General features: G+C 34.1%; 3 protein-coding genes across 3 annotated transcripts; 1 reads left to right on the top strand and 2 right to left on the bottom strand.

Moving 5' to 3' along the window:
* The first annotated feature begins 7,766 nt into the window (after positions 1-7,766).
* LOC145043735 (uncharacterized) lies at positions 7,767-12,007 on the top strand. Its single transcript, XM_078992475.1, has 12 exons — positions 7,767-8,153; positions 8,759-8,856; positions 8,930-9,016; positions 9,090-9,258; positions 9,378-10,301; positions 10,439-10,593; positions 10,684-10,875; positions 10,958-11,048; positions 11,135-11,303; positions 11,384-11,494; positions 11,582-11,681; positions 11,768-12,007. The coding sequence occupies exons 1-12, from the start codon at positions 7,941-7,943 to the stop codon at positions 11,814-11,816; spliced, it is 2,358 nt and encodes a 785-aa protein (XP_078848601.1). The 5' UTR covers positions 7,767-7,940; the 3' UTR covers positions 11,817-12,007.
* A 597-nt stretch (positions 12,008-12,604) lies between these two features.
* On the bottom strand, positions 12,605-16,630 carry LOC145040730 (toll/interleukin-1 receptor-like protein). Its single transcript, XM_078988636.1, has 2 exons — positions 16,516-16,630; positions 12,605-13,023 (listed from the first exon to the last, which is right to left on the bottom strand). The coding sequence occupies exons 1-2, from the start codon at positions 16,628-16,630 to the stop codon at positions 12,605-12,607; spliced, it is 534 nt and encodes a 177-aa protein (XP_078844762.1).
* A 5,658-nt stretch (positions 16,631-22,288) lies between these two features.
* APE1 (acclimation of photosynthesis to environment) lies at positions 22,289-24,582 on the bottom strand. The gene is made up of 9 exons (XM_078992474.1): positions 24,168-24,582; positions 23,623-23,669; positions 23,441-23,543; positions 23,238-23,324; positions 23,046-23,129; positions 22,870-22,923; positions 22,689-22,769; positions 22,544-22,589; positions 22,289-22,450 (listed from the first exon to the last, which is right to left on the bottom strand). The coding sequence occupies exons 1-9, from the start codon at positions 24,462-24,464 to the stop codon at positions 22,392-22,394; spliced, it is 858 nt and encodes a 285-aa protein (XP_078848600.1). The 5' UTR covers positions 24,465-24,582; the 3' UTR covers positions 22,289-22,391.
* Positions 24,583-26,174: the final 1,592 nt, after the last annotated feature.

Genomic DNA, 26,174 nt, shown 5'->3' with positions numbered 1-26,174 from the left:
AACTAAGACACCTTATACATCATATTATCAAGTTAAAAGTGTTTATATGTTTAAGATATAAAAATTTAAAGCAAAAACCTTGTTAAGGGTCTAAATTGTCAAGAAAACAAAATATAAGGGCAAAAAGTGACATTTACGGTTTTTTTGGATCAAACAGGTCCTACTTGTATAAAAAAGGACTTTTATGATAAAAATGCTTTCCAAAGGTCCAATATTGTAAATTTTAGCTAAATGGGCTTATTATTTGGGCCTCACGGTTTTGGGCCCAAATTTGCGAAAAAATGAAAGTTTTGGGATTAAATATCTTATTCGGCCAAAGTTTGAGTCATAAATGTAAATAAACCAAATTTAGAGGTGAAAATAACATTTATTTCTAAATTGGACTAATAATGTAACTTTTATCAAAAATAGGCTGAAAGTGTCAATTTTACAAACAAAGTGTTGAAAATGTAATTTCTGCAAAACTTTGGGCCATAAATTTCATAATATAAAATTTTGGATTAAATCCATGAATTTCTAAACATTTGGGATGAAATTACAATTTTTAATAAATTATGGACTAAAGTGTTATTTTTACAAAACCTTGGGCCTTAATTGAAAATTTGAGGCTTATTAGCCAAGAATGTCATTTTTACAAAAATATGATTTTTATATTCAATTAGTTAAACATCGAGCTAAAGCAAACAACGAAATCATAACAAATGGACGAAATACATCGATAACAATTTTATTAGACCTAATATTCACATTACATGGCCAATGGGCCTTAAGGGCCCATTCAAGTGTATATTGAGCCCGATATTTTCCATGACATGTTTATTGGGTCCTACGACTCATTTACATGTTAATTTGGGCCTGAGCTATGGGTCACATGTTGATTGAGCCTTGGTGGTCAACTTACATGCCTATTGGCCCTAAATTACCCTCTTACATGTTATTGGACCTGTGTGGTCCATTTACATGCTAATTGGGCTTGGACTGAAATTCACATGTTAGTAGATCGTAGCTATACCTTTACATAATCATTTAACTTCGTATATTTATATACATACCTTTGGATTTGAAAACATATAATATTCACGTAAACATTAATCATGGTGAAAAACATAACAAACATGAAAGGTTGAGAATCCAGTGAGACTTGTCGGCTAGCACCTCTGAGTGTACAATCGTAGCCTTTAGTTATAACCAGATTTTTTTGGAGGGAGAGCGGGAGTTTGTGTGTAGATATATACGGGGTGACCCCCACGCCTTAGTTGTTCGCTACAGCTAGACTAGGCCAGTCTAGGACGACAAAACCTTGAGCAATTACTGGCGTTTAGAAAACGCCAAGACAGGCAACCTAGTCATTATCATGCATGGTTATAACGACTCATATAGAGATCCAATACCAATTTAACATTTCAGAGATTAACCATTCGATTGTGTCAATACAAAACAACTTAACTAATGATACAAGAACCTCGACATTATTATAAATCATAAAATATCGGATTTTCTGGGGGAATACCATTGTTCAGTTATAACTTACTTACAATACAAAGAAATTTAAATTGTAATCATATATGTTACTGCTATGAAACTCACACATGCATTTATACTTGATTTTCACATCATTTTCAAACATTTTACAAAAAATATCGGATTTTATGGGTTTTTACAAAAGATACAAAGACTTTTATTCAAACATACTTATAAACTCACCAACATTATATATGTTGACCGTTTTCAAAATAACTTGTATTCTCAGGTAATCGTTAAGCAGGAAGATTTTCAAGTGTGTATGGATTTATTTTATGTAACATCACCTATCGTACTATTAATACTTGGAATTTATGTAACCTTTAACTATGTACTTTATGTGAATAATGTCAGTTGTAATATGTAATGCTGGTGATGAATGTGTCGTGTTTCATGTATATTCATTGTGATGGTAATTCAATTGTTAGTCACACGAGCCCCCGGACGTTTCCATCGTCTGGTTCGGGGGTGTGACAGGGCTCCCCATGGCAAACTGCTCAGTCTAGTAAATCCTTTGTCTAGCAGCTCTTGCAACTGTGTAGACAACTCCTGCATCTCGGGAGGATCCAACCGATATGGTGCCTTGGCTATCAGAGCCACACCAGGGACTAGGTCAATCTTAAACTCAACCTGTTTCACCGGATGTACCCCAGGTAAATCCTCTGGGAATACGTTCGGGTACTCTCGCACTACTGGTACATCATCAATTGTTTCCTTACCCTTATCCCGGGTATCCATGACATAGGTGATGTATCCTACACAACCCTACTGAAGGTGACGCCTCACCCTCACTGCTGAATAGAAAACCGGTCCGCTTTGTGGCCTCTCGCCCTGGATAACTAGCCCTCCCCCACTAGAGATGCGAACCCTCACTAGCTATTGATCACAGTCAATCACTGACCCATTAGGGCTCAACCAATTTATACCCACTAAAACCTTATTCCCTCGTAGGGGAATATGGACCAAGTATACTGAGAACATCTCATCGAATACCTGTAGTGTATATCCTTTGTGAACCCTCGTAACACTGACAATCCTGTCATCTGCTTTCTCCACATCAAATGGACAATCCAGCTCCCCCGGAGCTCCTACGAATCGCTTGCTGAGCGTGAGCAACACAAAAGATCGGGTGGCACCTAAATCAAACAGTACCAAAGCTGATATACCGTTCACTGAGAACGATCCAATAACAAAACATATAAACATAAGTAATAATAAATATCAATAAATAGATAGGGGAAAGATACATACTCATCACCATGTCAGGAGCTGCTCATGCCTCCTCTGTAGTAAGCTGAAAAGCCCTGCTTCGCGTAGTAGACACCTCAGCTTGGAATTGACGACCATTTCTAGTCCTCAATGTGGCAGTAGAAGGTGTTGCTACCTTCCTTGATGCTGCTAAACTAGGGAACTGGAACCGCTTGCGTCCCCTTCCAATTTCACTGAAAGCACATCATATCTGATGTTGTGGTGGTGGTGGTGGTTGTGCAATCTCGACTCACATGACAGGTTCGGCCGCACTTGTAGTAGCCTGAACTCCCCTCCCTGCACGTTCCCTCGTGCATCCTGCCGCATTTGTCACAACGGCCATGACTCTGTTGGCTCTGAGATTTGTGATCTGACACCTTGGGCTTCTTACCCGACCTCCCTGACTGAACCCTGTCGGGTTTTCTCTTCCTTTCCATCTCCAAATCCAACTCTCTCTCTCTCTCTCTATCTCTTTCTCTCTCTATCTCTCCCCCTCTCAATCCCTAGCAATCATGTCCTCCAACGTCTTGCAGCTGGAGCGGCTCACAAGTTGGCGGATATCACTCCACAACATCTCATGATATCGGGCCTTTTCATCTCCTCGTCTGCCACATACTGCGGAACGAGAAGGGCCCTCTCCCTGAACATCGCGGTGATCTCGGCCACCGTCTCAGTTGTCTGTTAGAGATCCTGGAACTCCCTAGAAATCTGTTGCACCTCTATCACAGGTGCAAACACGGCCCTGAACCTGGCCATAAAATTACTCCAGGAAATAGAATCAAGAGATGCATCATCACCAATGGCATGTCCGACCTCCTCCCACCAGTCACATGCCATGTCCTTCAAAAGACATGACGCAAGCCAAACCTTGTCCCCCCTCGGGACATCTGCTGGTGCAGAATGCGCTAGCGTCATCCGCCAACCATCTAGTGCTCGCAATGGGGGCCCCAAGCCACATGGTAGTTGGGAGCTCCACAAGCTCTAAACTCCCTGAAAGTCAGTATGCGTGACCTTATCATGGTCGTCACCTCAGTGCGGAAAGCACTCAACCTCTCATCCAAAAACTCTAAAATACCCTCATTGATTGTGCCGAAGATCACAAGATTCTGGTCCAGGATACTGTGTGTGATCTCATAGGAGATGAACTCCCTAGTCTGGTCGTCTAGCTGCCTGACTCCTAAGCCTGAGCCTGATCCCTCACCGGTGCCTGAACTGCAAACTGGTCTAGTGCGTAAAACCACCATTATGAAAAACGCATCATAACAAACATCAAAATACTAATCAATTCTCGAGGGATCACATATACTACAAGTTATTTTGATTCATCTCAACCTTCCATGACTCGAGTACGGATCATCTGCTTTCAGTAGTACGGCTGCATACTATCTTACACATATATCCCTATTTTCCTCAAGAACTATCTTGACTTCACCAAGTCCCTTTTACTACTAATGCTTCACGCGCTACTCCCATCCTAGGCTTGCCCTAGGGTAATCACCATCCCACTATCCATCATCAGTTGCATAAGAATCCCCTGTTATCTTTCCCTGACTAACTCGCGAATACTCATACATATTGCTAAGACTAAACAATTCTTCGAATGAGAGGTTCTACCCTACAACGGTTAGACTCAAACGAGATTTGTGAAATAAGGCTAAACCTAACCGTCTGAAATTATTTAGTCCTCGAAATATGTAACTTAACATATTCGTTTACTAGATAGTAAAAGATAACTAAAACTCTTAAAATCACAAAGCAAGCAACATTTGAGCATTGAGTACACATAATCAAGCATATACTATTAAGGCCATCATACAGACTAATTTGCACTAGCATGTAGTTTGTAAAGATAATACACATATAACAGGCACATAAGGCATCCTTCCTAGATCCTTAGCCCTAATCTAACATGTAGTTCTCATAAGCATATCATAACATAAACTTGTATGGGTAATTTGGGATTACTTACTTTGAGCTCAACTGATTGCATGCACCACACCTTTTTCTATTTTTCAAAATTCTTTTTCGCTTTTTCTAAAATTATTTTATTTTTCTCAAAACCATTTCTATAAAAATGGGTTTTATTTTGAAAATTTCTATACCAATTCCTTAGTTTGAGTTCAGACACACTCGAAAGTGTGCACGAATCTATCAAACCAAGGCTCTGATACCAACTTGAAACATCCAAAAAATACGGTCCAAAAATTCTGTTTTAAAAATCATTAATAAAACCATAAATATCATCATCGATAAAAATCACACATAATGTATCTCAAAAATATCATAACACTATCAATGTATCAAAATCACATGTCAAAATATAAGAGTGAAATATCCCAGTTTGAAAAGTTGTGGTGTGTACTATGCAGTCATCCTGAGCTCTTCCATTTTCTAGTGGAAGTACCTAAAACCAAAAACTCAAAATTGTAAGCATAAAGCTTAGTGAGTCCCCCAAACTACCACATACCATACACATAACATATAACATAACTTTCGAACTCCGCCCAACTGCATTTGGATGAATTCGGCATCGGGCTCCTGCTCGACATCAGGCTTACCTTGGCATCAAATTGTGTTTGGCATCGGGCCTCGCCCGACATCGGACTTGCCCCGACATACATACAACATATCATATAACATAAGCACATAGCATAAGTATATAACATCAGCATATAACATCCATTGGGTTTGGTCCGACATCAGACCGAAGCCCGGAACACATAACACATAACATATAAGCTAACATGCATCAAGTTTGCCCTGACATCAGACCGAAGCCTGGAACACATAACGCATAACATGAAATAATCACAAAGTCATCAAGCATACATAAACACTTCTCGGGACCGCCCCGGCATAGGACCGAAGTCCGAAATCATATAATCTACATCGGGCTAACCCCAACACCGGACCAAGTTCTGGTACATGCTAACATACATAAATGGGTTGACATTGGTGCCTTCGACCTGATCCTACCAGAGGAAAACTCACCTCTCAAACTGGCTGCTGATATCTCAAGTGAGGAATCTCCGATGGTTGCTCTAACGACTCCCTGACTATAAATTCACAGAAACATTTAGTTAAAAGTTGAATATCATCTGTAGGGTAAAATGACCATTTTACCCATGGTTAAAGTCAACACTATGGTCAAAGTCAACATTCTGGATCGATCAACTCGCCGAGTCCACCTATCGACTCGCCGAACTCTTTAAATCATAAATCCTGGAATCGCGACCCAACTCGTCGAGTCGTTCTTCCGACTCATCGAGTCCTATGAGTTGTTCATAGTTACGAGTTAGCGAATCAACTTGTTGAGTCCCTCTACAGACTTGTCGAGTTCTACCTTAAACTGGAACGGGACAACACGAGCCGACTTGCCGAGTTCCCTTATGGACTCGACGGGTCCCTCTGTTTGTTTGGCCATCTTAACAGATTAAACACCTATTTTCTAGATCCAAAGTCCCTATTTTGTTTGTTAACTGGAAATGATCTTTTTAAGGGTAAAGTTTCAAACTTGACCCGTTGATGGCCCTTCTTAAAGGGTTTAGCTAAAACCCTAATTCTTTAAGGACATAGATCTCTGTACAAAAAGCCTTAATATCCTAACCCAAAGCATGAAAACCTAGATCTAGGTCTTAGGTACCAGTTGAACACGTAAAGTCTTGAGCTTTCTTCATTGCATGGCCTTTTGGGCTCAAAAGGCCATAATAACGTCATTAGAGCTTGGATGGGGGGCTCTAATGACATAAAGCTTACACCTTCATGCCATACCAACCCTTTAAGGTCTTAGATCTGGAAGATTACCCTCTTGGGTCGATCATTCTCTAAAAGCTATCATTCTTTGACCAAAAACCCACATAAAGAGGACATAAAGAGATATAATGAACTAATAGCCAAGATAAAAGCTTGATTACCATATGATGTAGCAAATTGAGTGTAGTTCCTGGATCTACTATTCCCCTCTCGAGCCCTCTATCTTATTATTCTTCTTTTACATGCTTCAAAAGCACACCAAGATCACTCAAAATGGCTCACACTCTTAAAGAAAACTCTACGGTTTCGTAGATTCGGGTTTGGGACAAGGAAGCTGGAATTGAGGCCAATGGTGGGGGTCAAGGAGCTTAAATAGGGTGCAAAACCCCGAAAATTAGGGTTTCACTATGGTCGAGCTACTCGTCAAGTCGAGGGCTCTTGAATTGTCGAGTAGATAGTTCAAACCCCGCGGATAATCTGCCCTCTACTCGACGAGTTAGGGCCATCAACTCGTCGAGTCTCTCTTTCAAAATAAATAAATAAACGAGTTAAATGCATACCAGGAAACAGACGATACATAAAAAGTTTTAGGTGTAAGAAAAGAAAGGGTTGAACTTGCTATTTATAGGCTGCCAACAACATGTCCACGTCATGGCCTTATAAGTCCACATCGTGGCGGATGGTCGAATCACTTTGTAGGCTTGTCAGAATCGCTACTCGTTGGGTACCCGCCAAAATCAATTTAGAATATATTTGTCCAATTTTGTCCATTTTTTGACCTGACTCATCGTTTCTCCTCCAAAATGACCAAATCGACCCGACAAAATTGGACCAGTATATTCCAAACTGGTTTCGGCGGATACTCAACGAGTAGCGATTATGAAAAAATAAGAATTGAAACCGAAACCACTTAAGACGGTTCCATAACTTTAGGAACCGGAACCGGAACCGCTTAAGGCAGTTTTAGTTTCAGAATCGGCAATTCCGAGACGGTTCCAGTTCAAAAAAGGGTATCCATGTTCATCCCTATATTAACAAGATGTATAATCTGAAAAACATTGGTATGTAATCAGGTTATCTTTAAAGATAATATTATTATTATTATTATTATTAATTTTATAAAAAAAATTAAACCAAATATATCATATTTTACAATATAATATCTAATAAGGCGGTTTGGATTTTGGAGTTGCATACACGCATCAAAATACTTCCTTCAAAATTTTGGAAGAAAATCGAAAATTCAATTGCCGCCTCCAAATTCCCAAAACTCCAAAATTTTCCCTCCTTCATTTCCAAAACTGTAATTCGAAAATTCACCATCATCCCTCCAAAAATCTCGATTCCAAGTTATAAATCTTTCAATCTCTACCGTTTTACGAGTTCTTCTAAAGTACCCCAACGAAAATTTTGCAATAATGGCTGTCGCTCCGAGCCCTAACTCCAAAGCAAGCGTATCTGCTCCGACAAAGGAGAAGAAGCGGAAGATGCTCGGAAGCAGTGACGAGGAGGAGAATGACATCAAGGTCGATAATTCCAGCTCAAAACCGAAGAAAAGGAACAGTAATCCAGGGGTTCGTGTCATCGGTGGACGAGTTTATGACTCTGAGAATGGAACCACTTGCCATCAAGTAAGTTTAATTTTGATTTTGTACCAGCATCATTATGTTGTTGTTTACGTTCTGGACCTAGGTTTTAGGTTTTAACGTTTTTGAGTTCGATTCAAGGCACACATGAAATACAATCTGTTACTGCGATTTGTGAAAACAGTGCTTCTCATTTTGAGTATAAACTCGCTGTTACAACTCAGTAGGGCGATGTAAGTGAATATGAAATGATGGTGAGAGATACGAATCAGCTATAGATCTGTAAATATGCTTTTATACACTTATCTTGTTAGGTTTGGTTTTGACGTCTGAGGTCAACCTTTTTAGATCTAAGCTGCTAGATTGATATGGACGTTGCTATAAATTAAACAATCAAAGATCCGTTAGTAATAGTTGAAATCTGGAGTCATTTCTTAAAAAAATTGGAGTCTATATCATGAGATTCTTAAGCATTTAGAATCGTGTCAACTGTGTAGCTCTTAATCATTGTCCCACTATGCGTGTTTGCAAATGCCACAAACCCCTTTTACCTTATATCATCTAACTTAAAACCTCAGATCCTACTTAAATAAAATATATCTCGTAGTATCTTTCTGTTTCTTACCAACAATCTGCATGATGTTTTGAAGTGTCGACAGAAGACATATGCTGTATTTGCAAGCTGCAAGAACAAGTCAAAAACCAAGCCATGTCCCCTCAAGTACTGCAACACTTGCCTCTTGAACAGGTAATCTCCATGTCCTGTGATAATATTACATTAAAGTATGCATTGGTATTAATGTGTATGTATTATCTTATAGGTATGGAGAAAAAGTTGAAGATGTGGCTTTGATGGATGAATGGAGTTGTCCCAAGTGTAGAGATGCCTGCAATTGCAGCATCTGTAGGTATGTTTATGAAGATATAATTACCATGTGTTTATTATTTTGTGATTGGTGTTAACTTTGCAATTTTATTTAGGAAAAAACGTGGTCATGCGCCCACTGGTATGCTTGCAGTAATGGCAAAAGCAGGTGGTTTTTCCTCTGTTTCCAACATGCTTGATGTGAAGGGTGCTGAGAATGTTAGTAATTACAAGAGAGTGAAAGAAACATGTGCTTCACCAAGAAAGAAAAATAATTCAGAAGAGGTGTGATTCTGTTCCTCTCTCTTTTCTTTATGTATTGTTTCCAACATGCTAATTCATGTATTGTTTTCTAGAACATATCTGAGTTCTTATGTTGCTTTTTTTTGTATGAAACTGAATAGGGTGTCATGGTTACTTCACCAAAGACAAAAGGGAAAGAAAATCTTTTTGATGGAAAGACAGATGCAAATGCTGATCCTTCACTCCCAATTGCATCTGATGTTAAAGAAAAACCAAAGAAGTCAAACCAAAAGAAACCCAAAGTAGAAGGGTCAAAGGAAGTAGTTTTAGAAAATGGAAATAGTGATGCAATTAAGCCAAAGAAAAAGAAACAAAGTAAGTTAAGTCCAGAAGGGTCAATTGAGATAGTTTTGGAAATAGGGAACAATGATGCAAATAAGCCAAAGAAAATGAGCCAAAAAAGGTTGAAGCCTGAAGAGTCAAAGGAGATGATTGTGGAAAATGGAAATAGTGATGCTATTAAACCAAAGAAAATAACCCAAAAGAAGATGAAGTTAGAAAAGTCAAAGGAGACAATTGTAGAAAATGAGAATATTGATGCAGTTAAGTCAAATGAAATGACTGTAGAAAATGGGAATAAGGATGCAATGAAGCCAAAGAAAATCAAACAAAAGAAACTGAAGGTAGAAGGGTCAAATGAGATGATTGTAGAAAATGGGAATATTGATTCAATTAAACCAAAGAAAATAACCCAAAAGAAGTTAAAACTAGAAAAGTCAAATGGAGAAAATCCAATTTTGAAGGTTGATGGTGTTCAAAAAAAGCAAAAGGGTATCAAGAAAAGCATTGAAGAGAAGAAAATTGTTAATGAAAATGGAGAAGTCATAGTTATTACATGTGATCAAAATACAGACCAAAAAAACAAAGTTGACAAAAATGCCCTCAACTTAACTAAACCCATTGTTGACCCCATCATTCCTCTGCCAACAGGAAGTGAATTGGTCAATGTAGCTGGAGTTGACCTCCCAAAAGAAGATGTTGGTAATGCATTACAGTTTCTTGAATTCTGTTCTACTTTTGGAAAGGTATTCTCAAAATCAAGAAAACAACATTCTACTTTTGTATTTCTATTAATTCTTTTTAATCACATCATTCTACCCACATATTTACTTATTTGTTAATAAAGACTGAAACTTTACATCAATCTTTTCTTTTTTTAAAGGTTTTAGATGTGAAAAAAGGACAAGCTGAAGCAGTTTTAAGAGATTTAATAAAAGTTAGAAGTACAAGACGTGGGAAATGTTCAGTAGCAATCCAGTTTCACATTCAATTGCTTTCTGTTATACAATCGGAATCGGAATCAGAATCGGAATCAGAGTATAACACTTACTCATTCCTTTATTCACCTCATTTACTTATACCACAATATTTCATTTTCTTTAATATTAACATTTCATCTTCTTTCAGATCTCCAGTATCAAAACTAACTCATGCAAATGATTCATGGTTAAAAGGTTTAAAAACTTGCATCCCTAAATCTTATCTATCAGAGAAAAAAATCGATTCTTTAGATAAAAAATCTGGAGGATATGATACTTTAGACTCATCAACAAAGCTTAGAGTCTTAACATTTCTATGTGATGAAGTTCTTGGAACTGAGTAAGATTATTACTTTTCATGTTGTTGAAAATTTAAAGATTAATTAATTTACTTTATTTAAAGTTGGGAAAATTTTCAACAGAAAAATAAGAAACTGGATGGATGAACAAAATGGTAAGTTTGTTGAAAGGAGAAAGGAAGCAAGGAGTAAGCTTTCTGATGCAAGAGAAAAGGTATATAAAAGTCCATAAATGAGTTTTAATTTTTTTTTTTTTTAATAAATAAAAGTAGTAATGGTTTGGTTTTATAAAATCTGTAGGAGAAAAGCTTGAAGCAAAAAATGCAAGATGATATTGCAAAAGCAATTATTCAAAGAGAAGGTGCTCCTCTTACTTTAATGGAACATGATGAAATTGTTTCCAAGATTAAAAAAGAAGCAGCTGAAGCACATGCAGAGATGCTTGCATGTAAACAATTGGTCCCCATAGGTACTTATTTTTATAATATTAAGTTTTTCTTATTAATTTATATTTTTATATAAATCAACTTGTTGCTTTTATGTTATTAGATAATGAGAGGCCTGATGCTGTGAGAATAGAGCCAACATTCAGGGGCAATGATGGTCATTTTTTCTGGAGATTAAAAGGGTGTTCTGACAAATCTGGTATTCTCCTTCAAGGTTAGTGGATTATTTCTCTACTTCTATATACATTTTATAAAAATTCTGTTTTTTTAAAAAAGTTTATAATTACTTCTTGATTTACAGATATTGGAGATGGGGATCTTTCGGTTGAAACAGTTGATAAGTGGACTGAATATGATGGTGAACAGATGGATTTGGTTGAGAAACATATAAATTCATTGAGGTAACTATTTTTTTTTATTAATAGTAATTTATTTTTTTACAGTTATAATTGTTATATTTTTTAAAATTTGTTGTGTTATTGTGTAGGTTGAGAATTGTAAAAGGGTATAAAAACTATGCGATGAAGTTGGTGTAAAATGTTCATGTTTTATTTACATCTTTTATTAGGTTTTAGTTTTTTTTTTTTTTTTTTAATATGTTGTAATCCCTGAATGAGACCTTTTGTGTTGTGTTTTCTACATGTATAGATCGAGTAGTTGCAAAGGTTTTGTAACCTAACTATATATTGGTTCTTCAAACGACATGAGTTTAATCTTCTTGTGATCATTATATTTGTTTAATTGGGTGGATTTTTTTTAAATAAATATGATACTTTGTAAGAGGAAGAAAATGAAAGTAAGATGTTTTTTGGAAACAAATTATTGATATTATATTGTTAGTTGTATTTAATTTTTCTAAAAAAGCTAATATTGAGCTGGATTTTAGGGATAACTGCAAAAAAGATGATTTTATTAAGTGATGTTTAACAATTTGATCCCGATCATTCAGACATCATCACAACCAATTCCTAAAGATGGTGCCAGATCTTTGATCCGGGTCTCCATTCCTATTAACTTTTCATCAACATTGAAACTTATAAAACACAACTCTAGTGAAAGTTCTTCAACTATTTATTGAATGAATTTAGCTTCATGTCTGTATTCTAAAAATGATTCAATTAGCCTATTCAAAATCCGACATGACATGCAGGTTACTTTCAGATCAATAACATAAATGATACAACCCTATTTGTCATGTTTCATAGTTATTCTCTGGACAAGACACAAATTGAGTTGAAACATTTTGGAGCCTTTTACATCCAGGTGATATGCTAGATCATAAATAAACAAAATAGAAGAATATTGCATAGATCTAATGAAGGAATTACCCATCAGTAGTCTTCTTCAACTCCCACCCAGCAAGGTCCACTGCTTCTTTTAGAGCCACCCTCCATTTCCCATCAGCCTCTTCCATTTCATACTTGGCAAATGCTTCTCCAACTGCCCCACTTTGTTTGCGGACTTCCGAGGGTTCCACGTCATAGAAGACAGTGTACGCAGTGTGCTCTGTCGTCCTATGGCACTCCATTATCTTCACAAGCTCATCCAAGCACCAAGATGAAGATGCATAGTTCTTGGAAAAAACAATGATATAGAATTTTGAATCTTTAATGGATCCGATGAGCTCATCACTGATCTTTTTACCTTTTATGATTCTCTCATCATCCTTGAAAGTACGAATGTTTTTTTTGCTGGAGAGTATGAAAAAGATGACCGACAAAGTTTGTTTGAGTATCTTCGCCCCTGAAACTCAAAAATACATCATACTTAAAGTTCTTGTGAACGGATGAAGTTGAAGAAGACGTCATTGAAGGATCCTAAAAGATCAAATCTTAGTTGGGAAACTTTTTGTGAAATGATTGCAAAGAAACTTGAATGAGATGAATGGGATAACCCTCCGTGTATATTACCATTTACCAGTAAAGTCAATCTGATAGGTTTATATGGAAAATATATGAAATGGATGGACATGGATAGACACTCGTTTGGTAAAAAAAAGACTGTAGGTTTAGTTGAACAGATTAAAAAAGTAAAGAGACTTGTATTCTACTTTTATGTACTTCAGAGGTTTCTTTGATTTTATTTGTGTTTACTAGTAGTTATCTCTTTCTTTTGTATTTGCATTTAAACACTTTATTGGCATGCTAAATGATCAAGAAAAGATATTCGAACCCTATTTTTTCACATTGGTATCACATTTTGTTCTCTGCTCCCCTAAACTAATAGACGAAGGTGACAAAACTTGTTGGCACCCTAAATTAATAGACGAAGGTGACAAAAGACCTTAAAGATCTATGCATGGTTGATTCTTGATCTAGATACAAACTTTATGGGATTACAAGATCCAAAAACTAACATGAATCACTCCCAAGGTCCTGGAGTTGCTTCCAATAAATCCAACTCCAAGGATTCACTTTCTTCAACCAATATGGGACCTTAAAACTCAAGTAAATAACTCATAAGATAATAAAGGTATGAACTTTATACCTTCTGGAGTTTAAAAGGCTTGTAGAAACAATCCCTCAACAATAACCACTCTAACAACTATCTTGGATTTCATTCTTCTTATTCTTGAAAGAGCCTTGAAAGCCAAGAACATACAGTAAAGCACCAAGAACACACACACACACACACACACTCTAGGGTTTCTCTCAAAGGGATGAAGGTTGGAGTTGAGAGCAAAACCTAATCATAATCTTGCTTAAATAGATCCCAAGGCTCGAGACCTAGGGTTTTACACCCAACCACCACCATGTCATGGCCAATACATGACCAGAATCTGGTCATTAAAAATGTGCATCTCATCCAGGAGATGAGACCACACCACAGTGAGCTCCATCACCAAGCCGTGGTTAGAAAAAATTCACTAAATCTCCAAGAACTTAGATTTTTTGAATCCTAAGAGCAATACCTGAAAACAAATGTTACACTAAAGAAACTTAGGAAGGAAAACACACTACGAGCTTACCAACTAAACCAAATTCTGCCAACAATGAGGCAAGACAAGATGTCCATCTTAACATACTTTATGAAGATGAAAGTGTTGGTTTTTATAGGTTACAAAAATTCATGTGACGGAAAATAACTTAACTCTTAAGTTCACATGCGACCTAATTGGATATATGTTTTCACTATTGAATGCTAGAATCTATTGAACATCAAGAACCCTAGTGTAAATCTAGTAAAATCTTAAATTATAAAAGGTTTAGGGTTTACATACCTTCTTGATTATTATAGTAAATAATCAAATAATCCTTCTTGAATTGACTTGGAATCAAAACACCAAAACTCTCGTGCCTCTGATGGTTTGTACCTAAAACCTAACAATTAGATCTTTAAGGAGAAAGGAGGAGAGATGATATTTTTCGGATATTCTCTTGAGAGAAGGAGTGGCCGAAAATATGAAGGGTTAAGGCCGTATTTATAGTTGAACTAGAAACCCATGGAAACCCTAATTTGAATATAATACTATTATTTCAAATTAGGTAATTATCTAATCTCCTAACTATCTCCAAGAGATATTCTAGAAACCCTAGAATATACCCCCAAAACCGTCCACCACATTGGGGAAGGTTCTGAAACCTCTTTTGTTTAACTATTGAACAATTACAGCTTCGGTCCTTATACTTTTAATTAATCCAATTAATCCCAAAATTAATTCTAATTAATTTATGATTAATTATTAATTAAATAATACTATTTCTAATTAATATATTATTCTCATAATATATTAATAAATCATTAATTGCAGTTTATTAATCTTATAAAAGATCAATAAATCAACCTTTCTCTTTAAAAAACATTCTAGTCAATTGTTAGGTTTGAGGGCAACCCAAAAGGACTTTGCTAATAGTTCAAGTATATACCAATTTAGTTATTGGCTTAGACATCTAATCCAATAGAAAGAAATCTATGACAATATCCTTTTCGTTTCACAAATCCCAAGATCTACATGTGGTAAATGTTCATGTGATCTTAGAAGAGACTTGTAGAGTCAAAAGAGAAGGATGAAATTACATGTTCTTGATGGGACTTGATGATTCCTTTGGGACTGTTAATATGAAATATTAAGCACAAACCAATGCCTATTCTCGTTAATGTTTATCACTTAAAAACATCTTTGTTTTAAGAAAGACAAATGTGGAAGTTGTTATGTATCAGATTTGTGGATATGTAACCATAAGCAGAACCAATCTGACAAAAGAAAGGGGAATCAGGATGGATTGTGGTGTAAACATTGTGGCAAAACCAATCACATAATCTAGGGTTTCTTCGAAAAAGGATACCTAGAATGGTGGATACTCGTGAGCAAATACCAACAACAAAAATAAAAGAAAACAATGAAGTTAAAACCTAACGTAGCGAACGCCAAGCTAAGTCTTGAACAATATGCAAAGTTCATGCATCAATTAAATGATTTTAATAAATCAAATTTGAACATTATGGTAAGATATGCTTTGACACACCTAGGCGACCACTCATGGTTCATGGAAGACCTAGCATGTCGCTATTAGATCCTTTATGATTTAAGAAACTAAACCAATGAAATGCCCATCAACAACCTAACAGGGACATTATGCATGTTCAAGGAATTAGGAGTTGATTACTTCCTAATAACATACTTCCTAATAACATGAGGAAAATGTAACATCCAAATTTAAAACACAAATTACAACCACAATTTTCCACTAGTTTCATCCAACCTAATTATATAGTCCATTTGACCTGATTCATTCATATAATCTATTGATGGTGTCCCCACCAAAAAAATATTTCTAGATCCACCACTGAATGGGCTAGCCCTATTAAAGGGCAATACAACAATACATACATACATACAAATTGTAGAGATATGTTAATAGCTTTAGGCCTCGTCTGATAGTTAATGTCTAAGAAAGTGTTGTCTAGGAAAGTTTACTGACCGGAAAAGAAACCATGTTGTTTGATTGTTTGACTGTACCGAATGATGAAAAATAACAATTCAGCCAGAAAGATATGATTTTGGGGCTTTATGGGAAAGACATATCTTACTGGGAATATATATATATATATATATATATATATATATATATATATATATATCCACTAATCTAATAAATAAGTACATTTTTGCCAGGTGGCATTCTCTAAGCCCTTCCCAATCAATTTTTTCTGCTCAAAATACCAAAATGAATTTCCCCAAATGCCCTCTGCTTCGGCTTTAATAGTTATGCATTGACGTTTGAATTGATATACCAAAATTATCGACAGTCGATATCGAATTCCATAGCAAGAAATCAGGAATTCCAAGATTCACTCCGCCTTCGTCTCTAATAAAGCTAATCATCTCCTTCACCTTTGTCTCTCGCATTTCAAGTCAGATTCATTCGTGGTCTCTCATCTTAGTATGCACCGATCCCATTTTGGGTCTTCACTCAGTTTAGGTTGAGTTTCAGTGGCAAAACGAAGGGATTTCATAGTAGCGATATAAGAATGGAAGCATCAAATCAAACGACTGTGCCAAGTATCATTGTGTACGTGACTGTACCGAACAAATAGGCAGGTTGGTCACAAATAATTTGATTCTCTTGTTATTGTTCACTACAAAGTTTGCATTTGGATGAAATTGATTAATTTATGCATTATAAGTTTTAATGGATGCTATCGAGGTACTTTCTTAACATTACAAACTCTATACAAGGGGTTATTTATGCTGATTGTTCACACGAGATAGTAACAATTTTCAAGGATTTTGTGTTTTGATTTGTGTAAAGGAATCAAATTGCTTTAAAACGGATACAAACTCTTTTACGATTGCATTGTTTCTTACGAAAACTTGTTCCAAACTTCTAAATGCTGATTTTCTTATGCTTCATGCGTTCCTTTTGTTTAGGTAAGAAATTAGCAGCAAGCATCGTCAAAGAAAAACTTACAGCTTGTGTCATCAGAGTACCAAGTATCTCACTCATTCTTTCTAAGGTCTTTCCAGTTTTCATTGTGCTTCAATCACTGGATATAAATTTTTAGAATCTTTTCTACTATTTTATGAATTTCAACTTAAATAAGTTCAAATATTTGATTGATATTTTGATTGCTTTATGCAACTAAAAAACCTAATCCTTATAGCAAGGTACACCACATTCGATTTATATCTGGACTTAGATATCATATATACCATACAAGTTTGACCTTTTGACCTTTTATTTTCAATCACAGGCATCGAGTAAGTATACCTGTGGTGGAGAGAGGTATGATTTCTATTTTGGCTTATGCCCTTTTTTGTCCCATTTAGTGTTGTTTGTTAATAATATATAAAACATTTGATAAAATGACTATATATACTGACTTATAGTCACGATACATAAAAGTGAGTTGAATTGTGTTGAATTTTTAGATACAAACAAATTCAGAGGAGCTGCTGATAGAGATAAACCCAATTAGTAGTTTGTAAACCATGTGTCATCTAATGCATTAAGCCACACACAAATACACACAAAGAGAGAAAAATGTGATGACTTTCAAAGCAATATTGACTTGACTCAATGAACTTAATACAATAAGCACTTAACCTGGACATATCTATAGAGGCGTTCTTTATAACTTATAACACTTTGTAGATTTTTTTTTTTTTTTTTTTTTTTTTTTTTTTTTTTTTTTTTTTTTTTTTTAAATCTGAGAAAAAATAGTCCAATATTCAAGTTAAAATCAAAGACAAACACAAGAATTTGAATTGTTCTTACCTAGATCTGAGTGGATATGAATCAAAACGAAAAGGAAAGTACAACAATAGAAGAAAGGGTGGGATTAGATAGCCTGGAAAGTTCTATCGGGGGAATGAATGTTTCTGAAGATGATATCAAGAGTGTACTCTGATTTTGATAAAGGCTTTTAAAAATTGTTCATTGAAGTTTTTACATCAATGTAACATGTAGACAGGAATGAGTGTACTTATATATATATATATATATATATATATATATATATATATATATATATATATATATATATATATATATATAATTTTTGCCCTTTTTATTTGATGAGAAAAAATTTGGTGGTCTACGGTTCAGGTAAAAAATTACAAGGGTATAACTGTAATTTTTTAAAGAAAAAAACATAATGATTAACAGACCTGTGTATTGATTCTGAACTTTGATGGAATTGGGGTATTTAACACAAGTTTATCTTTTAAAAAGCATAACTTAAATTACAATTCAATTGTGCAACCGTTAACGGAAAAAGATGCCTGAGTTTTTATGGAAATCTTCTAAGTGTCATGCTATTTTTCATGTACCAAACAATTAAATTTTAAGCTTATGATGTAAATATATTATATTATATGGTAGCCTTGTAGGCAAGGGACTTATGATTGATATTAATATCTATTTATTTGCTTCAAATTTAATTTAAAAGTTGATATTCAATAGATAAAAGTTAAATGAAAGAATAGGAGATAATGTTTATGAAAATCATGTTTCTTTCCATACATCTCTTTGAATCTTTTTTAATTTGAGGGTTGTCATAATATTAGGGTTTAATAATAATAATATTTTATAGGATATGGCAAGATGGTGATTTGATATTAATTTAGTATAACTTGTAGGTAATAAACATTTATCGTAGAAACTTGTAGGGATATTCCCTTTTTGTAGAAACTTGGTTTGGTTTTCGGAGAGTTCCCAACATGTTGAGGTTCAACAAAATCAGAACCCAAACCGATCCAAAATTCTAAATAGTTCAAAAATTTACGAATTAAATTATGACAGATTGAATCACTTTTCTATATTTTGATATGTAGAAGCTAAAAGAACCACGAAATCTGTAAAATTAATTTTCTTTTTTAGATGACTCATTTAAATATAAATGTTTGTTTCTAAAGGTTTTTTATTTTTTATTTTTTATTTTTTATTTAGATGTTTGCATTTAGATATAAATGTTTGTTTTTTATTTTGAAAATCCTATCCTATTGTACAAATCTAAAATTTTAAGAAAGAAGAATTTATGAGCTTACAATTAATGTTGTATTTATTTTGCTTTACATTTAGACAATACTTCAAAAATGGTTCCTATGGTTTTCGAAAATATAAAGTTTAATCCTTAAGTTCAAAAAACCTCACAGATGGTCCCTGTGGTTTCAAAACTTTTAACAAATGGTTCTTTTCGCTAACTCCGTTAGTTTTTTGCCGTTAAGTGAAGAGTATTTCTGTCATTTCACTGCCACAGGGACCATTTATAAAGATTTGCCTTATTTTTTTAAAAAATTAATTATTTAATATTAAAGGTCCCACCTCTCTCTCATACATATTAATGCTTTGTTACTCACTTACTACTCGAATCTTCGTTCGATTTTCCATCTCTCACTTCTCGATAAGCACAAGTTCGCATGTTTGTGTTTGTGGGTTTTCTAAATCTTTATAAACCCTAACATGGGTCGCCTTTGATTTCTACTCTTATGTTGTGGGCATATTTGATTTTTTTGATCCAATCAACTTCCTTATCAAACCCTAGTTTCCCCCTTCAAAATAATCCACCGGTCTCAACAACTCGATTTAGTTTCCTAGATCTCGTACTTCGATTGAAACTGCAATTCCATCAACACAATGTAGATTGGATGAACACGATCCCAGTCTTGAAATTCAACTTTGTTCACTAACTTAAAATTTCTGCAACTTATAAGCATCGATTTAATTTAACTTAGAGTATTATTTTCTGTGTAATGAATTATAAAATGAGGGGTAGAGGAGTAGAGGGGAAAAAGATGAGTTTGTGTTCAAAGATTCGTCAATCGGATTAATTAGGCATCTTTGCTTTCTAATTCTTTTCGTCATCGGTATAATAATTGGTTTGACTTGAAGTTCACATGTCTATAGGTATTTCATCACTTCAAGGCCCGATAATTTCTATACAGATTACATAATGGCTGCTCCTGCGCCAAGTTATTCCAAAACAGCTACTTACGATCAGAACTGTAGTACGAATTCAAATTGCAAGAACGATGATTGTTTAAGCATGGAGAGCTTTCAAATGCCTAAGAATCTGACGCATCAAATGACTGATAACGAGCTCTTTTAGAGGGCTTCAATGGTACCTGATAAACCTGAGTACCCTTTTGATCGAGTGCCTAAGCTGGCGTTTATGTTCATGACAAGAGGGCCTCCGCCATTCTTACCTTTATAGGTGGTTGTAGTTGGTTTTCTCTCCGGTGAATGTGGTGGATGGCGGTTATCGGCCTTTCTTGCAACAGAAATGGTGGTGGTGGTTGATTATCTAAATAGGAGAGGGATGGAGGGGGTTACTGGTCAATAACAGTGGCAGATGGTGGTGATTCACGGTAGTTAAAGCCACCGGTGTTGGTTCTTTAATGGAGGCAGCGATGTCTTTTGGCCACCCTTCGTGGTGGTGTCGTTTCTTGACAGTAGGTTCATGAGAAGGAGAGAAAAAGGAGGTGAGGTGGTGATGTTTGATCGAATCAATGGTGGTATTTCATGGGGCGTTATGGGTTTAGTTTAAGAGCAACCAAACAAATGCTCTAATTAATTATGCAAGATCTCATTTGATCAGGAAGAAAGAAGTTATTATTTTTCTGCATTTAGGGTGTTGACTTTCAAGGAGAGAGAGAGAGAGAGAGAGAGAGAGAGAGAGAGAGAGAGAGAGAGAGAGAGAGAGAGAGAGAGAGAGAGAGATGCCAGACCCTTTAATATTAAATAATATAATTTTTTTTAAAAATAAGGCAAATCTTCATAAATTGTCCTTGTGGTAGTGAAATGACAGAAATACTATTCACTTAACGACAAAAAACTAACGGAGTTAACGAAAAGGACCATTTGTTAAAAGTTTTGAAACCACAGGGACCATCTGTGAGGTTTTTTGAGTTTAGAGATTAAACTTGATATTTTTGAAAACCACATGGACCATTTTTTAAGTTTTGTCTTACATTTATCTTTAACAAGTTTGGTAAACCTCCAAGTTGCAACCTGCAAGAGTTTGATTAAGAGAAATTACATATGTTAAGTGTTTCCTTATGTTAATTAAAAGAGGTATATTATATGATCTAATTAAAAGATCTTTTGAAAATATATATTTTTTAACGGGCGTGTTCGGCAAAATTAGCTGGTAGCGGGTGGCTTGTAGCGGATAGCTTGTAGCGTTTTGTTAAACGTTACATAAAGTAACATTTGGATTTGAAACGTTTTGTTTAAACCAAAAACTAGAAGCTTATAGTGCCGAATGAGACTTTATGTTTAAAACGGAACGTTTTGTCAAAAGTTAGAAACTCTCAAACGCTCCATGCCGAACACGCACAATGTGTATCGGATATTCAAATAAAAAATATATATTAATTTTAAATAATCAATATACAAGTTTAAACAAAACTTATATCTTATTAATTTAATAAAATTTTATAAATCTTTTATCCGTGGTTTCCACAGATTATAACCTAGTATATATATATATATATATATATATATATATATATATATATATATATATATATATATATATATATCAAATAGTTTTTCCGATCCATTTAACTAAAAAAAATCTGTTGAACCGGAAAAGATGTCCATCAAACGAAGACTTAGTCAACAATGAAAGAAATAATCAAATGTTAATTGGCTAATTGTTGGTTTTTGATACAAAATATAAATCAATTATAACTTTACAATAGTAGTTAATAGCTAAATAATTAATTATGAAAATCTTTCTTAGCAACTAATCTATAAATCATATAAAATGTTAATTAATAGATATAAAATATAAATATGTATTAATTATATTGTTTATTCGGTTTAACAAAAAATTAACCAAAACCCAACCTAGTAAAGTATTATATTCGGTTAACAAAACTAAATTAACCATAGCTTTTAGGATCTCAGATATTTGAAGAATCTTTTCTTTTCTTCAAATATGTATCTTTTGTATCTTTTCTAGTTGAATTTGATATTTGGATTTTTTTTTCTTGAAATGCAATGATTACTTCCAAGATCACCTAGTGAAGGCTTGTTTGTGTCTATTTGTGTATGACATCTTTTATGGAAATATTTTTAGTTTTTATACAATCAATGATACAAAGTTTTCCCATATGCTATGCAAAATCTAGGGAACACGTTTGGAAGGCGATAATGAAATAATTACAGTGTTGTGTTTGAAATAAGGCGTACATCATATGTTTTCTCTTCTTCTCCTTTCCCTACACACACAACAATCTCCAATAAATTTTATTAAAAAAAAATAATAAAGCTTTTAAATTTTGTATAAAAATCCAAACGTAACAAAAACTCACCAACTTCCGCTGTTATTCCCGGGCCAAAAAAAGAAGCAAATTTTTCCTACAAAACAAATATTATTTAAAGCCTAATTTTTTCTTCCCTTTTCTCAAATGCTGTTTAAATATTATTTATTTAATGTGAAAAAAACACATGACTCACCTGTCTTTTCTCGAAGTCAGCCAACTCAAGCGCTTTTGCCTCAAACACCAACACTAAACAATACTTTCCATCTTCAGTAACCTGAAAAATGAAAATCATCATATTTGGAAAGTTTAAGGTTAATATTTCTAGAAGATAATTAAACAAACCAAATAATATTTTATTAAAGTTTATGCTTTACTTCTTCCCGGATTTTTGTTAGAATTGGAGCATTTCTTCTTGCCACACCTCCACCCTAAACCAAACAACAAAACATATCAACATCAACAAAATTTAACTACTATATTCTTTTTTTTTTTTTTTTTTAATGTTTTAGAGATTAGCAAAGATTTTCGTCTAAAAAAAGCAAGAACTTACCAAACCATACTGGAAAATACGTTTCAAAGCCTCCTCCAAATGCTGCTCATCTCCATAACGATATCTTATGACATCATCTCTGACCTAATACATAACAAAAACCAATTATTTTTATTACTTAATCAATTACTATAAGTTATAACTTATAACACAACAATAATACAAATTGGTATGATTGTTTTTTTTTCTAACCTGTTTAAGGATAGGAGTGGCACATTTTTCTCTCAGGATTTGAGCATCAGAGTAAGTCAAACATGGGACAGGTTTGAGTTCTGCATACTGGGAAATGTAATATAAGTTAAAATAAAGGATCAAAATAGCATTTGTATTGTTTCTCATGGAGATTGAGAAGAAAAGTTGGAGGAAGATGAGAAAGAATAGCAAAAATGGTTGACCTTAAGAGCCATTCCGATAATTGTCAATGGAAATCCATATGTTAACATAATTGCAGACCATTCAGATCCAGGGAGGATGTTGAAATAAGCTCCAAAACCATAGCTGTTAAGTGTATGCAAAACAATCTCAGAAATGCAAATTGAAATTAAACAAGTGTTATTTATGAAAGTAAGGTACTTACGAGAGGAGTGATAATCCAAGACCTAGTCCAATTACACCAAAGGAGACCTGCAGATTGGCATCCATGGATGTTTAAATGCATAATAGAGTTGAGAGCGATTTTAGGGTTGCAGCAATTTTCTTTACAAGCATAATGCATTCATGGATGTTTAAACGTTAAAGTTAAACCTCTTTTTGTATCATACTATTAGGGCTAGATTGGCATCCTGCTTAATAATTTCAGTTGCTAGAAGATTAGAACACTTGGAAAAGGTGTAGAAATTTGTTCTAGGTTTCTATTTATTTAGGGCTACTACTTCTCATCTGTTCTTTATCCGATTGAAGCAATTCTATTATATCTTTACTAAGTAGATAAAATGAATAAGATAAGCAAGCATCGTTTCGGGAAATCTAACTTCAATAATCATCTAACACTCGACATAAGTATGCAGTATGCAGATTCGCTTATCTGAACGGAGACAACATATCTCCAATTTTTCAGATCAAGCAAATAGTCGATACCAAATATTCTCCGAAGCATAAGCAAGACACAATAGTAGCTAGTACCTTTGCGAGTGAAAACTCCTCGTCTTCGACGATCGATTTGCCGCCTGTAACTGCAGCAGGAACCGGCGCCTGAGTAGAATCGGCCGCTCTAGCAATAACAAGCTTAAATTTAAGGTAAGTTTTAGGCCTTTCGAGAAAATGATCCTGATTAGTAAGACTGCTGTAGCTCCGTCGGAGATTTAACGGTGAAAACTGATTCAAAGAGATAAATTGGTGGTTGCCGGAGAGATTTAATCGTTGAGAACAGATGATGTTACCTCCTCCGCCGATCGATACAGATAATGCTTTCATCGTCATGGAGCTTCGTGATTACCCTCTCTCTCACACACTGAAAACACGCAGACGCAGAGAGGAATAAGAGGATGTAGTTAGAGGAAGAAGAAGATGGATGAAGTTCTGTATCAACCGCCAAATTTATGATGACGTGGCATTGTGTTAACTACGACTTAAGTTTACGAGTAATTACACTTTACTACCCTAAGGTCCTAAAGTTTCATACAAATTGGGAGGAATATATGATAAATTATTGGGTGGTTTGGATATAGATTTTTTCTTTTTTTATAAGTTTTCAGTAAAACTGAATTAATAATCTGGATTTGGAATTGATTTCAGTTTATAAAATAAAAATATAATAAAAACCGAATATTTTAAAAAGCCAAATAACAATTTATTATTTATTTATTAATATTTTTTAATACCCATATTTTAATTAATTATTAATTTATTAAATTAAAAACCTTAATGTGTAACTTTCAAATGTTTTTTATCAATAAAATATTAAATAGTATAATTTTTCTTAGTAGTTTATAAGTTTTAATTCACAACTAAACAATATATTTTTGTTGAAAGTTGAAAAATATTTAAGTTATTCATTTGTTTTTTAAAAATATTCGTTTCTTGAAAACCAAAATGTGAAACTCATCCAATTGAATTGTAATTTGGTTGGCTTTGATCGAAATTAAATTTAGTTTAGATAATTCAGATCCATTTTCTGAAAACCGAAATCAATTTGAATTCACTTGATTGGATCAGATCGAATCGATCCATCCAAACGAACCTCCGTATTTGTACGTATATTGACGATTTGTATCCCATAAAAACATTGTTTATATATTGATATGGATGCACGTTTGTAAAGAACAAAAATTATGTATTATTTATATATTTAGTTTTTTTCCAATAAAATTTTTTATCTTAAGATTTCAACTTATTATAAGAGATTCTTACTATGAATCTAAGCAATATCTAATTCAGAGGTTGGTATTCAAAATATTAATATGACATTGTGTACAAAAATCATACGATATTTAAGTAATTGATTTGCAATTTTTTTTTTTTTTTTTACTATTTGTATCTTTATTCATAAATTTTTTAGTCAGATTCACAAATAATTTTACTCACATTAACATATGAGTTCGAATAAATATTCGCATGCTCATATGAATATAAGTAAATTCATTGTATTTTTTACTAGTTCAACATTTTAATCATTGACTAATGAATTCAGTAAGATTTACAAATAAATTTGCTCATTTTTACATATAAACTTATCGAGATCCACAAGTCAATAGATTCATAAAATGAATGTTAATGAGTGAATTAGCAAGTGATGTCCACCCTAGCTAGATTGATGTTCCAAGTTTGATACACAAATGGGTTTGAGGTCATTGTGAAAAGTTTTTCCTGGAAATCCCGTTAGGACGGGTTTGCCTTGTAAAGGAGCTAAAACTCGAGATCATCACTGAAATATTGTGGTGAGGTTTCCGTTAAATCACTGGTCGTTTCCAAAAAATGAGTGAGTTAAATACAATTCAGATTCAAATTGTAAATCCTAACAAGTTGAAATTTTGAAAGAAAAAAGTTATATATATATATATATATATATATATATATATATATATATATATATATATATGTGTGTGTGTATATATATATATATATATATATATATATATATATATATATATATATATATATATATATATATATATATATATATTTCAGATT

The sequence above is a fragment of the Lactuca saligna genome, chromosome 4 (assembly GCF_052625555.1).
Source record: "Lactuca saligna cultivar CGN05327 chromosome 4, ASM5262555v1, whole genome shotgun sequence".
Lineage (NCBI taxonomy): Eukaryota > Viridiplantae > Streptophyta > Magnoliopsida > Asterales > Asteraceae > Lactuca > Lactuca saligna.
This window is presented reverse-complemented; position numbering and strand designations above follow the sequence as displayed.

Excerpts from the sequence above, each read along its gene's own strand:
- APE1 (XM_078992474.1), bottom strand. The coding sequence starts at position 24,464 with ATGACGATGAAAGCATTATCTGTATCGATCGGCGGAGGAGGTAACATC. Across the intron at positions 23,325-23,440 it reads TTATCGGAATGGCTCTTAAG|TATGCAGAACTCAAACCTGT; the intron begins GTCAACCATTTT and ends TACATTTCCCAG. Across the intron at positions 23,130-23,237 it reads CCACTCCTATCCTTAAACAG|GTCAGAGATGATGTCATAAG; the intron begins GTTAGAAAAAAA and ends GTTATGTATTAG.
- LOC145043735 (XM_078992475.1), top strand. The coding sequence starts at position 7,941 with ATGGCTGTCGCTCCGAGCCCTAACTCCAAAGCAAGCGTATCTGCTCCG. Across the intron at positions 10,876-10,957 it reads GATGAAGTTCTTGGAACTGA|AAAAATAAGAAACTGGATGG; the intron begins GTAAGATTATTA and ends AATTTTCAACAG. Across the intron at positions 11,049-11,134 it reads TTTCTGATGCAAGAGAAAAG|GAGAAAAGCTTGAAGCAAAA; the intron begins GTATATAAAAGT and ends TAAAATCTGTAG.
- LOC145040730 (XM_078988636.1), bottom strand. The coding sequence starts at position 16,630 with ATGCGAGAGACAAAGGTGAAGGAGATGATTAGCTTTATTAGAGACGAA. Across the intron at positions 13,024-16,515 it reads ATCGACTGTCGATAATTTTG|GGGCGAAGATACTCAAACAA; the intron begins GTATATCAATTC and ends TTTGAGTTTCAG.